The sequence below is a fragment of the Culex quinquefasciatus genome, chromosome 3 (genome assembly GCF_015732765.1).
Source record: "Culex quinquefasciatus strain JHB chromosome 3, VPISU_Cqui_1.0_pri_paternal, whole genome shotgun sequence".
In the NCBI taxonomy this organism is placed as follows: domain Eukaryota; kingdom Metazoa; phylum Arthropoda; class Insecta; order Diptera; family Culicidae; genus Culex; species Culex quinquefasciatus.
In genome coordinates this window covers 22,999,807-23,014,670 of record NC_051863.1, presented here as the reverse complement: position 1 = coordinate 23,014,670, position 14,864 = coordinate 22,999,807, and the positions used below count along the sequence as shown (strand labels likewise).

The window sequence follows — 14,864 nt, the reverse complement described above, 5'->3', positions numbered from 1 at the left end:
AAATTTGTTATAAGCGAATTGTTTCACAACTTGATTTCAACCAGGGCTGTGGAGTCGGAGTCGGAGTCGGAGCCGGAGTTATCTTAAATTTAACTAAAAATATGTTTTTTTATTGTTCAGTATTCCCTATAGAACAGCTTGATTTACAAAACATCTTATATTTATAATTGATTTATCAGATGACATTATGTTTTTGAAACTTTTTATTGTGATTGAAAAGCTCCAATTGTGTTATTACACTATCCAGATCTTTAAGCGAAGATGGCGTAACGAATGGTGAACGTCCGAAATGTCAAAATCGCACATTTATAACAACATTAGAAAAAAAGTGTGGCTGTCATGCCATGGGAAACTTTTTTTTGTAACGTTGGTACCACTGTGCGATTTTGACATTTCGGGCGTTCACCATTCGTAACGCCATCTTCGCTTAAAAATCTGGATAATCACTAAATGATAACTTCTTAGCCAAGTATGTAGTATCATAATTTAAAAAAAATAATAATAAAAAATATTGGTTATGTAGTCAGTTCTTGAATGCTTCCTTTTGCCTATATTTATGTGCCTTTTCAATTCAAATTTGACCAAATTTCATCCAGTTATTTCTGAAAAAAGTACACACACAGTCATCTTTCACCTCGATAGCATATGTCTTGGAAGTTTTGAGTTAAATCATTTTTTAGGAAAAAATTACAAAGTACATAAAAAGATTAAAAATAGTAATCACTGTTTTTGCAAATCAAAAAAAGTCACTGACAGTTTAACTTTTGTAACAAATAATCAACGATAATAACAATCTCTTACATGGAACTCAACATGCGCATTTTTTTATAACTGAGTACAAGAAAATCAAAGTGTTGCATTTAAAATAATTGAAATTAACAAAAAATATCAAAATAAGTTGCAACAAATTTTGAAATAATTATTGATTGTTGATGTTGATTTAGGTAAACTATTTTGATATCTTTGCAAATTATCGTTGAACAAATCTCAAGTACAAATCTTCAGTACAAAAATGAACTAATAAAAAAATGTGTAGAACAAAATATAGGATTTTAATTTATTTTTCAAATATTATGAAAATAAAAACAAAATCAAAATAATATCAACTGGTACGAATTTTCTCAAACTGTTTGTCCCACGTAAATATGAAGGAAAGTGATAATCATTGTACTTCAATGTACCTTAAAAAATAAAATGTTTGTGACCTAGAAAACAAATTTACTTGTGGATATTAGTTTTTTATTATATTTTATTTTTTTTTTTCATATATTTTGATGGAGGTGTAAGATCATTCATGAAGCTTAGTATATAAAATTTTAAAATTAAAATAAATAAAAAAAATTCGAGGGTAAAATATTTTCCATGTCACAGATATTTGAAAAGGACATCTTAAGCGTCCTTTCCACGAAGAAATTGTTTAGATACATTGATTTGCAATAATAATCTGCTTCAGCCACGGCGTGATGTCCATGTTCGTCTTAAAAAAAAAAAACAAATAAAAATGTTTCGTTTAAAATTTTCATTTAAAAACAAGGTGCCTGTCACTGTGCTTCTTACAAATGTCAGCCTGAAAGTGAGCAAATTGAATTTTAATGTTCAATAGATCCAGCGCCGTACCTAGGGGTTGGCGCAGTTGGCGACCGCCAAGGGCGCCAGCCCTTGGGGGGCGCCGAAAACGATGATTATACAAATTTGTCATGTCATTATAAAATCCTAGAAAAGTATTCAGAACAAAAGGGGCGCCAAATTTTAAAGTAGGACTACAAAATAACTCGATAATCTTGGTCGGAATATTACAAATATTGCTTATAACACTTGGGGCGCCAAAATCAACTATTTCAATAATTGTACCAGAATTAAATTTAAAATTGAATTCTCTCAATTCATTTATCAAAGGGGGCGCTCAAGTGGCAAAAATTTCAGGGTTTTATAACAATTCTTTGAAATAGCTAGAGATTTTATATTCCAACTACAGTATATAAAATTCAATTTAAATTTCACCATTTTTTCCAGCATCAGGAACCATCAAGCTTTTTTATGTTTTGAAGTATTTTTTTTTATATAATCAGCTATTTAATTGAAATCTACACATTTCTATTGAAAATCTGAAATAAAAAGAATAAGATATTTCAAGTTTAAAGAAAATGGCATTTGAGATATTTTTATCGTTTTAAATGCAAACTTGTGCGTTGAGATTGGCCTACGTTTTCGAAATACTGAAGTGATTAAATTGAATATTTCTAACACAAAAAATGCTTTGACTTTTGTTAAATTTCTAGCAAAATATGTTTTTTTTCAACATAAAAATGTTGGTTTTTTTAAGAGCACATAAATTGCTCTAAATATATTATATTCTGCTGCTTGTATTCAATCGCTTGTAGCAAGAGTGAAAAAGTAAAATTTGGGTGTCTTCGACAAAGTTGCATAGATTGGCATGCCAACCAACTTTTTAGTCGTAAAAGTAAAATATTATACAATTTCTTGTATAATTTTGATTTGCAGAAACACCATTATCGCGGACCCATTAGAATTTAAACCAAAGCAAAATTCCAACTCCAAAAACAGCAATATTTTTTGGGAAAACACAAAGTTCCACTTAATTTTGCTTCTACACAGAAAAAAAATCAATTTCCGTAATCGTGAATTAAGTTCACGAATGTGAGATCCGAATTTATTCATGAGTATGGTGCATTTGCACCATAAACGTGAATATATTCCTTCGTGGTTCTCATAATCGTGAACTGACTTCACGGTTTCGAGAATTGATTTTTTTTCTGTGTAGGGTCAAAAATTTGAAGAATGTTAGTAACATTTTCCTTGAAAATTTTTGTTTTGTTATGTTTTAATGGAATGGATAAAGTTGCTTATCTTTCACATACATTTTTTTTTTATTTCATGGATTCCATGCCCGAGCAGACGGTAATAACTTTGGAATAACATTTTTTGATATTTGAAAAAAGTAGGCCAATAACATTTTATGTTATTTATAACAATTTTTGTTATTCGCCGTTATGATTTTTTTGTTATTGGACTGTTATTGTAATAACAGACTTATAACATTTTTAGTTATTCTTCGAACAAATCTTTGTTATTTTTTTTTTGTTATTTTAACAACTAATCCGATCATCCCAATAACATTTGGAGTTATTCTTCCATAACAAAAAATGTTATTTCCAGGTTGTGTTTGCTTTCAATCAATATCAGACCAATAACAAATTTTGTTATGATAACATTAACTGTTATTCAACTTTTATGCAAAAATGAATTTCTCAGGAAGAATCCATAACACTTATTGTTATTTTAACAGAATTTGTTATTGAAATGGCATGAATTTTGTTATTACCGTCTGCCCGGGTGTGTTGGGCTATCCAGTGTAATTTCGCCTAAATTTTCACATTTACACAAACGGTTCTAAAAGCTTTGTGTGTAGAGGGTGACTATTCTCGAGATTTTCAATTTCCCGGGAATCGAGAGTTGAATTTGGAAATTTCCCGGGAATTCCCGGGACCTGGTAGTGTTTATAACTATGCCAATAGTGCTAGTAATGTATAAAGAAAAGTTATAAATGTGTTTCTTTTCAATGAATTCAGTTACGATTTGTTGTTCATGCTTATTTAATGAAACGTTAATTAGTAGCCTCATTATTTTTGGGAACTATGATCTACTTCTTGATTTTTTTCTGAATCTGCAATACAACTTGTTGTATGAACTTGTTATTAGATTTTTGTGAAATAACAAAATAGCTAATATATAATTTCCCAGTATCGGGATTTTTACAATATAATAAATAGCGACTCAAAACAACAATTTTAATATTTTTTTTCTTTTTTAAAACTGTAAATATGCATTGAAGAAATAGTGATCCGGAAAACCCGAATGTTCACATTTGGCGGACTTTACAAAGATTTCCAGAGTTTTTTTTTCTAAGATATAATTTAATATTTAGGTTTAAGCGAAACACAAAATTACTCCATGACATCAAAAAAGGAAATTACCTTGATACAGCGAAATTAAAATAATAAGAATAAAAAAAAATGGATTATAAGAATTGCTATGCTTGAAAGAGGATATGAAAATTATACTCTTAGAAATAATAAACAAAAATATAAAAAAAAATTAGACTTTCTTCTTGTGGCTAACTGCTAAGTATGCTTTAAGGTTAATTTTGGGGTCCACATTATTTTAAGTTTTTCCAATTATAGTTATTGGAATTTTTAATAAGTTAAAATTTACACTTTCTGAATTAGAAGATAAGAGAAGCATTGGTTCATTCGAACTTGAACATCTTACATTGAACACCCAACATTCTGAAAAATTTCGAATTTTCATTTTTTTTTATTTGTTTATATAATTTTGCTTCGACCAAATTTCCCGGGATTCGAGAGGTCCAAAACTGGTCGATTTCCCGGGAATTCCCGCTCGTCACCCTCTATTTGAGTGTAATGGTTTTTATACAAAATTTTAAGAAACTTTAGATGTCGAAAAATAAACACAAAAAAATTCAATGTGTTAAAAAGGTAAAAACTAATTGCCTTTGTTTGAAGCTATGAATTTTCAAAAAACAAATTTTAGGAATTTTATATCAATCAAAAACACAGTCACAGAGAAGAGAAATATTGTTTTCAAAATAAATTGAAAAAATAGTTTCAAAAGGAATCCATCCAAAAACAAGTTTGAAAAGGAGTCCATTTTCTAATCAGTTAAACTATTTTTTCAGGAATGCAGGAAAATGCTGATACAATGAAATTTAAGCTAGGTCAGATCAAATTCTGTTTAAACCATAAAACAACACTCTGCTATTTTCAGTCAACATTAATCCTAAAGCACCTTTTCGTTACAACCTATCTGTATTGGAAAGATATAAATCGATTGAAATGGTTTAAAAATAATAAAACATTAATTTGAATATTCTTCAAAGAATTAAATTGTGGTTGGATTTTTTAGCTGTTATATTTATTCAATCAATTACCATTATATTATTAAAACTCTTTGAACTGCCTATGTTCGCATAAATGTCCCATATGAAAAAACAGCATGCTGAGAAAAACGCATTTGAAGTTTGTCCCACACATAGGGCTACGTGTTAAGTTTTCGCGAAAAAACTGGATTTCTTCCTGATTTCTAGAACAAAGTACTGGACGTTATAGGCTTTTCTGAAAGAGCACACGATTTTGAACCAAACTGCATCATTAACTAAAAAACGATGAAAATGCATATGGGACATTTATGCGATCATGGGCAGTGAAGCAGTCGCTGAAAATTTAAGTAAACATATCAAAATGATGAAAAATTTGGAGGGGCGCCAAATTGATGCTTCGCCAAGGGCGCCGTGGACCCTAGGTACGGCTCTGAATAGATCATTAAGGCTAGGTTTCTTTTAGTTATTCATTCAAAAATAACAATTTAATATTTAAATTTATTAGCTTTGAAAACATATTTTCAAATTTGAGGTTAAGCAAATAAATCCAAATTTACTTACAAAACTGTTCTTCTCAAAATGCCTCTAAAACTGTAGATATTTTTTGATTTCTGTTTCCATAACGTATAAAACTTGTAACCTAGAAACTTTTTTCCGTTTATTTACTTTACTTTACTTTTACTTAACTTATTTTTCTTGAGAAAAACATGACGCTTAGAGAGTATTTAAATAATCCTATTTATCAATGTTTTAAAAATAATCAACTAATAATAGTTAACTAATTTTTGAAACATTTAAAAATATGTGGAGTCGGAGTCGGAGTCGGAGCCAACCATTTGTTGAAAGCTGGAGTCGGAGTCGGAGTCGGAGTCAGCGTCGGCTAGAGTTGCCAGGCCGGAGACGGAGTCGGAGTCGGAGCCAACCATTTGTTGAAAGCCGGAGCCGGAGTCGGAGTCGGAATCGGCTAATCTGAGAAAGCCGGAGTCGGATTCGGAGTAGGAGTCGTTTGAAATATGACCCGACTCCGCAGCCCTGATTTCAACAAATAAAAAAAATGTGTGTTCACGTTTGTAACCATAATTTATTGAACAAAATTAAACGAAAAAAAAGTCAGCTCAAAACTGCAACCGCTTCGGCAGCGTCCCGCCGTCCACGCTGTCCGGCAGCTTGCGCTTCAGCGTCGGCCCTTTGTCCTCCTTGCTGGCGGCGTCCTTGTTGACTCCGGCGTGGTAGCTGGCCGGCATCGGCAGCTTATCGCCGACGGTCGGTGCCGGCTTGTTGGAAAAGTACGGCATCTTGAGCGCCTCCGTACAGGAACACCGATTCAACGGGTACAGCGCCAGCAGCTTGTAGATGAGGTCCAGCAGGTCGTCACCGGCCGCGGTGAAAATGTCCCGCAGCGGAATCGGCGGAAACTGCTTGTACTGGACGTAGTCCGGCAGAGACTTAACGTCAGGCCAGTTTTCCTCATTTGGCGTGCCCATCACCTGAAAGATGCGCGTCAGCTGGTCCAGATCACTTTCCCCCGGCAGGAACGGTACCCGAAGAAGCAACTCCGCCAAAATACATCCAACGGCCCAAATATCCACGCCAACACCGTACTGCCGGGCACCAAACAGCAACTCCGGGGACCGATACCACCGGGTCACCACCTGATTCGTGTTAATCCGGTTCGGCGATCCAAAAAACTTCGCCAAACCAAAATCTCCAATTTTCAAAATCCCACTCCCGCTCAGCAGCAAATTGTTCGGCTTCAAATCGCGGTGCAAAATCCAGTGCATGTGCAAATACTCCAAACCCTTCAACGTCTGAATCATGTAACTCTTCACGTTGGCTGGCGTCAGCACAATCTTCGAATCCTTAATGATTATCTCCATGTCCGTGTCCATAAAGTCAAACACCAGCGAAACGTTACTCTTGTGGCCAAACACGTCCAGCAGCCCAATAATATTCTCATGGTGCAACTCGTGCAGCAGCTTAATCTCCCGCAACGCCGTCCGGTTGATCCCGTCCGCGGCCTCCTCCCGGTTTCCAACCTTGATCTTCTTGACCGCCACAATCTCGTTCGTTTCCACGTCCCGCGCCTTGTAGACCGTGGCGAACTAAAACAGAAACCTTTACAGATTTCAACAAAAAATTGTTGTGACCAAACCACTCACCTGACCCTCGCCGAGGAAGTCGAGCTTCTCGTACCGGTTCAGCCGTTGTTCCATCGTGGACGGGGACAGATTCTTGTGCGCACCAAAATCTCAACGGATGCGAAGAACGTTGTTTCAAACACTGCGGCAGGGATGTAAACAAAAGTGTGCATCGCGACTGACAGTTCTGTTTTGTTGGTAGGTAGAGTTGGGCGGTATTATAGGGGAGAGAGACGGATGTTTGGTTGGCACTCTGTGAAAGAAAATACAAATTCGAGCAGTTACAGAAAACCGGGTTAGAAATAGGGCGTCCAATTTTCCCGGGTTTTGAATTTCCCGGGAAACGGGAAAAATATTTTTGGAATCCCGGGAATTCCCAGGATCCCGGGAAATTTTTGAATCAGTAATAAAATCTATGTTTCATTATATTTGTTATGTTTTCAAGCTTAAAATCATTGAATTAGCTTAATAATATCAAATGGTTATAATCCTCACTTCAATCTAAACAAAGACGACAGTTTTAAAATAGCCTAAAAGATTTTTTTTTATCTTTGTGGTGTTTAGGATTTTATATCAACTACTATTTTTAATTCCAGTATGATTCATCATTTTTGACAAAGAACTTTGTCCTAAGGTTTCTATACGTGGTGTCAATCCAAAATTTTCGCGAAGCGAAAACGTTGCGTGACGAATTCCCCTCTCGGCAAATTTCCCCTCTTTTGGGTGCACCCTGGTTAGATGAACGAACGTTTCCCAATAAAGTCAATCGAGAGACGTGAGATTGATGTATCTAAAATCACCCCCACTCCACCTCATAATTTTCGGATCGTCGACGAGCCAACAAAACTCGGCTCGGTCGGTCCAGAAAATTTATTCTATTGCTGGACGTCGACGAGAACACATCAGAAGCAGATGGCCTGGTGGCCCGGTAGCAGACGGCCTGGAGGTCTGGGAGCAGATGGCTTGGAGGCAAGGACCAGCTAAGACATGGCAGTCGCGGGAGTCGATCATTGGAACTGGCAACCACCTGGACTGGAGTGGCCGAAGGCCCCGCGGATTTTTCGATGGGGGTACATTTTCCGGACCGTAAGTGTTGGGGCAATATGGGTATCAAACTTTATGATTTTGATACTAGGTATGAAATTTGACATTTCAGCAGAAGTGGCCACAATCCGAAGTGGCCGGAGGCCCCGGGGATGTTCCGATGGGGGTACATTTTCCGGACCGTAAGTGTTGGGGCAATATGGGTATCAAACTTTATGATTTTTGATACTGGATATGAAATTTGACATTTCGGCAGTAGTGACCACAATCCGGAGTAGCCGGAGGCCCCGGGGATGTTCCGATGGGGGGACATTTGCCGGACCGTAAGAGTTGGGGCAATATGGGTATCAAACTTTATGGTTTTTGTTACTGGATATGAAATTTGACATTTCGGCAGTAGTGGCCACAATCCAGAGTGGCCGGAGGCCCCGGGGATGTTCCGATGGGGGGACATTTGCCGAACCATAAGAGTAGGGGCAATATGGGTATCAAACTTTATGGTTATTATGAATCTAGTGAATCTTGGGAAATTTGGACCAGACAATGTAATCGAAAATTTCAACAACCATCTTGCAAAGTTCTTTGTCATACTGGTCATGTGTAACATAACCACCTGCACCTTTTTTTTATTTGCGAATCAAATTACATAATTCTTTTTTTGAAAAGGTCCAATAAGCTTTTGTTTTCCATATGTTTATAGGACCTATTCAAAAAAACTTTGGAATTCTTTCATATTTTTTTTATTTTATATATATTTTATATGACATGACTAAAACAGCTAGAAAACAAACAACGACAATAAATAAAATGATACCAGTCAATGTAAAATTTTAGATAAGTTTTGAATTCATTGTTTTATATAAAACATATTTTACAAATTATCTTCAAGTTACTACCGCCAACCGAGGGAAAATCAGAACTACAGTCTAAATAGGTACAGGAGATTTTAGAGCAATACATTTGGAAGTACAAATTGTTTTGTTCTGTTACTGTTTCAACCGAAGTAATCCAAAACGTCATGCAAATATTTTTTGCTTTAATAGCTGTATTTATTCGTTACATTTGTACGTATTTGCCCTGGAAGCCGGTGTTTGATTATAAATAATTTTATATGAGATTGTTTTTTTTTTTTAATTTAAAATCGAAAATATACGTAAATATATCCAGTTTTTCAAAAAAATAAAATAATAGAGAAAAAAATGTAAAGCACTAGGCATTTTGCGGACCTGGTAATTCAAATTATAATATTTTTTCCTTAAATGCACGTAGAAAAATAAGGCCTGTTTGAATCAACAAAATATTTTGTTGTTTTAACTTGTCGATTTTTTGTTGAAACAAATCTCAAAACCAACTGAAACAACTCAAAATTTAGAGTTGAATTTACTCTGTGTAATTTGTCGAACTCTTTTGGAAATAACAACAAAATTATTGCGTTGATTCTACCATGAACGGCGTTAAATCAACTTTACTGTGCGTTTTGATTTAAATGAAATTAATTGCTATTTACTCGTGCTCGCCATCCCTGACTGAAAAGTCCGTCGGACGTCCGTCGTTTGTCGTCCGTGCAACCGTACGACGTCGCACGACAATGTCGTGCGACATTCGCACGAATGTCATACGTTTTTGCACCAAAATGTCGTATTTGTCGTGCGATCGATCATCGAAATTGTTCGACATTGTCGTACGACATTCGACCGACGTCGCACGGTTTTGTTATTTAGGTTGTCGTGCCTTTGTCGTGTGCTGTTTTTTCAGGTTTTTAGGTTATGTTGCAGTTAAAAAATAGATGATTGTTTATTTTTAATTTATTTTATTTTTCATGTAATTTGCACATTTCCCCACAGTAAAAATCAATTATTTCATTATACTTGTTGTGTCGCGGATCTTCACGTACATCTTGGTGTCGTCTTCCGGTTGGTCTTCCAGTTCTCCTCGTCGCTCGGCATCTTGGCCGGAATTTTTTGGCGTTGTCTTCCGGGTCCGGATTTTGTCAGCCATCTTTTCGAGCCGACGCCAGCGTGCGGGGCAGCATCTTGATCAAGAAGGACTATTGCTCCTCGACTAGCCGCAGATACGGCGGGGTGCGGCGCCACCGTTTATGTCCCATGGATTGATGGCCACCGGAGTACGGGACAACGTCGGTTTACGAACTTCTGGAGCAGGTGTTTTGCGGTCGTTACAGCTTCCGTTCAACAAGCTGCGTGGAACAACACGGAGACGCTGGGTTGTTAGCAGGATCAGATTGGAATATGTTTGGTTACCTGAAAAAAGATAACGCCATTCGGCTGAATAATCATATCCAAATCATATCTAGAGTTTTGTTGTTGAAACAAAGGGAATCTCATGACAGATATCATACTCAAAAAATCTGTGAAAATTCATAAAATAATTAATTATGGAATATTCAAAAGTTTAACTTTCAATGTAAAATTTTGAAAACAAATTAATTAAAAAAGTAGTTAATTAAACCTTATTTTTTCAGAAAATAAAGATTAAAGCAAATTTAAGACAACAAAATATTCTAACATTTTAAATTTCAAATTAAAAATCAACACTAACGCAAGTTTTATGAAGAAACCCCATCTGGACCTGTTTAAATATTTTTGATTTTTTTTAATTAAAATGCATGTGTTTCTGAAGACCCCAAAGTCCATGCTTTGAAGAAGCCGAAGAAGCTAAGAACTTAAAAGACTTTAAATAATTTTAAAATGTTCGAATGTTTAAATTAATCGTAAAAATTCAAAATATCTGAACAATTTAAAAATGAAATTTAATGTTTGATATTTTTGAAATTTACAAATATCAAGAATTAAAAGATTACACTCAAAACCCGATGGTTTGATACAAACTGTTGTCAAACGAAAGGGGTCACTTTTTAGTTTGACACCCATTTTACAAACGAAAAAGTGACCAACCACCGAGGGCTGAGTGTAATACAACATAAAAATTTAAGAGATTAAAAATTGAAGAACCTAAGAATTCAAAATTATTGAATTTTTTTTTAGAATTTAGAGTTTTAGAACTTTAAAATTCTGAAATACTAAAATTCTTAATTTCTATAAATCTTTAATTCTAAAATTTTAAGATCACAAAATTCTAAAATTAGAAAAAAAATTAATCCTAAAATTCTAAAAAAATCTAAAAATTTCTAAAATTTCTAAAATTTTAGAATTTTAGAATTTTAGAATTTTAGAATTATAGAATTTTAGAATTTTAGAATTTTAGAATTTTAGAAATTTAGAATTTAAGAATTTTAGAATTTTAGAATTTTAAAATTTTAGAATTTTAGAATTTTAGAATTTTAGAATTTTAGAATTTTTGAATTTTTGAATTTTTGAATTTTTGAATTTTTGAATTTTTGAATTTTTGAATTTTTGAATTTTTGAATTTTTGAATTTTAGAATTTTAGAATTTTAGAATTTTAGAATTTTAGAATTTTAGAATTTTAGAATTTTAGAATTTTAGAATTTTAGAATTTTAGAATTTTAGAATTTTAGAATTTTAGAATTGTAGAATTTTAGAATTTTAAATTTTAAATTTTAGAATTTTAGAATTTTAAATTTTAGAATTTTAGAATTTTAGAATTTTAGAATTTTAGAATTTTAAATTTTAGAATTTTAAATTTTAAATTTTAGAATTTTAGAATTTTAAATTTTAGAATTTTAGAATTTTAGAATTTTAGAATTTTAGAATTTTAGAATTTTAGAATTTTAAATTTTAGAATTTTAGAATTTTAGAATTTTAGAATTTTAGAATTTTAAATTTTAGAATTTTAAATTTTAGAATTTTAGAATTTTAGAATTTTAGAATTTTAGAATTTTAGAATTGTGGAATTTTAAAATTTTAGAATTTTAGAATTTTAAATTTTAGAATTTTAAATTTTAGAATTTTAGAATTTTAGAATTTTAAATTTTAAATTTTAAATTTTAGAATTTTAGAATTTTAGAATTTTAGAATTTTAGAATTTTAAATTTTAGGATTTTAGAATTTTAGAATTTTAGAATTTTAGAATTTTAGAATTTTAAATTTTAGAATTTTAGAATTTTAAATTTTAAATTTTAAATTTTAGAATTTTAAATTTTAGAATTTTAGAATTTTAGAATTTTAGAATTTTAGAATTTTAGAATTTTAGAATTTTAGAATTTTAGAATTTTAGAATTTTAGAATTTTCGAATTTTAGAATTTTAGAATTTTAGAATTTTAGAATTTTAGAATTTTAGAATTTTAGAATTTTAGAATTTTAGAATTTTAGAATTTTAGAATTTTGGAATTTTAGAATTTTAGAATTTTAGAATTTTAGAATTTTAGAATTTTGGAATTTTAGAATTTTAGAATTTTAAAATTTTAGAGTAGGAGCGGCCGTCGTTGACTGGTTACGGTGTTCGCTTTGAAAGCGAATGGTTCTGGGTTCGATGCCCATCTGCTCCCAACGAGAAAGATTAGAACACAGAAATTAGAAATGTTGAATATGAACGAAAAATCAAAGTCGCTCGAGGCGGGGTTCGATCCCCCGTCCTTTGGGTTGGTAAGCAAAAATGCTAACCACTAAGCCATGACGACTTGGTGAACTTGGACTGGGATTAGGAATACTGTTACAGAGAGCGAGTTGTGGCGCTATAACCACGGCAAATAGTGTCCAGGGCATTCGTGGAAATACAATGTCCCATCCCAGAGGGTCCCGGAGTACCAAACCTTCTTAGCATGGTGCTCCCAACGAATACAACCAAAAATCTCGGAGCGTATGGTGGTGTGGCCCCACGCTTCTTCCTCCCCTGTCGATTCAGAATTGTGTTGTTGTTCGAACACTCAGTGCTCAAACTCAACCCAATTACGAATCATCTCTGCGATACGGCTTTACGCAGTAGGCCTGGCCGCTTTAACGCTTGTGATGTTTCAATGCATTCCGATGCAATGGCGCACTACAAATGTTAATAAATGACAAGAAGAGTGCTAGGCGTCATCTAACCTAAGGCACTCTCCAGGATCCCTTCGAAAGATTGGCTGCGCTAGGGTCTGATTAGATTAGATTAGATTAGATTTAGAATTTTAAAATTTTAGAATTTTTGAATTTTTGAATTTTTGAATTTTTGAATTTTTGAATTTTTGAATTTTTGAATTTTTGAATTTTTGAATTTTTGAATTTTCGAATTTTCGAATTTTAAAATTTTAGATTTTTAGAATTTTAGAATTATTTTAAAATTTTATTCTAAGTGTTTGAATAAAAAAGATATTGCTTTTACCTTTTTGTAATCTGCATTTTTTTCAATTTGTTATAATTTTATTATAAATATTTTTTTCATTAAACAAATATTTTTGTAAACCTTTTAAAAATAATTATTTTTTTTTGTAATCTGCTTTGTTTTCAACCTTTTTTATTTAAATTAATTTTATTTTTTCGGTAAAAAAATAAAAAACTGTAAATTATTAGAGAATTCAGGATGTTGGTAGTTTTTAAATATTGAAACTCATCATCAAGATGTTCTGGCGGAGCACTTACACCATTCAAAATCCGTTTTTTCAATGTTAACTACTTTTAGGTAATAAAAACTGTATAAAAAGTTCTGGGCCTTAAAGGGTTAAATCAGAGATACTAAAAATTTCCTTAAGGAGTTAATTTTTGATTAGTCAAATGTTAAAGTTTTTTTATTATACAATTCTGAAATCCAATAATCATAACACCCAATATTAGCCCTCATACTTCCGGTCTTCCAAGCTCACTCCCGATACTTTTAAATGCGCCTCTTCCATCATTTCAATGACTTGAAGAAACAGTTCTATTGATTAAAAAATCCGGTGGATCAGAAACACCGCCACGAGATGATTATTCTGTACCCCTTTTTCTCTTACCTTGGGTAGAACTTTTGACATTCGGTGATTCATCCTCCTCCTCCTTTGGAATGATTGAATGAACCATATCCTCCATAAGCTCGGTTCCTCCCGGTCCTGTCTTCCGCCACGAAGACCTGGCCCGCCGGATTCATGCATCTCGTCCTCCTCCTCCACCGCCACGAAGACAGAATTCTGAATATCTGGAACATAAGAAACTATAATTTGACCACTTGCCCACTCCGGCCGGAACTTTCCGACAGAAAAAGCAGCACAACTTATGGCCTATCTACAATCACTTAGCTTAGAACATCTAAGTAAAGTAGTTACTTAGGAAAGTCTGCAACTTACGTTCGTCATCTACAATCAACTTAGAAAACTTGCTGGGCTGATATACGTTGCTATGCAGTTGTTTGTTTACCTTTGATATGGAAACGTCAACTTACCGTAGATTTTGAAATTTTCCAAACCAAACGTCAGTTTCTAATTTGATTACTTTTCCTTTGTAGAAACTCAGATTCATTTCCATTGATTCAAATTCCTAAGCTAAGTGAAATTTTCTAAGCTAAGTGATTGTAGATAGGCCATTACCTATCAACCGGTCAAAATCCTTCCGAAGCCCAACATCAACAATAACTGGTTCGATTCGGTTGCATTCAAGTCCAAACAAGACAAACTGAAGAGAACTGTCAAACTGTTTGCGTCGACGAAAATCTTGACGTCGAATTGAAGGGAAATCGATGGAAAAAACAATGTCGGGCATGTCGAGTGTTTGTCGTACGCTTGTCGTCCTTTCAACCAATCGATACCGAAACGGTAAAACCAAAACCGCGCGACAGCTTGTACGACGTGCGACATTTTTCAAACAGGGATACGTCAAAATGTTTCTTTCGTGTTTTTTGTTAACAAAATTCCAAGTGTAAAGTGTTCAATCGGGG

The 14,864-nt window shown here is 33.5% G+C and overlaps 1 protein-coding gene across 1 annotated transcript; it reads right to left on the bottom strand.

Moving 5' to 3' along the window:
* Positions 1 to 5,979: 5,979 nt before the first annotated feature.
* On the bottom strand, positions 5,980 to 7,233 carry LOC6052409 (cyclin-dependent kinase 7). Its single transcript, XM_038265797.1, has 2 exons — positions 7,078 to 7,233; positions 5,980 to 7,020 (listed from the first exon to the last, which is right to left on the bottom strand). Exons 1-2 carry the CDS (start codon positions 7,129 to 7,131, stop codon positions 6,034 to 6,036), a joined length of 1,041 nt encoding a protein of 346 aa, XP_038121725.1. The 5' UTR covers positions 7,132 to 7,233; the 3' UTR covers positions 5,980 to 6,033.
* Positions 7,234 to 14,864: the final 7,631 nt, after the last annotated feature.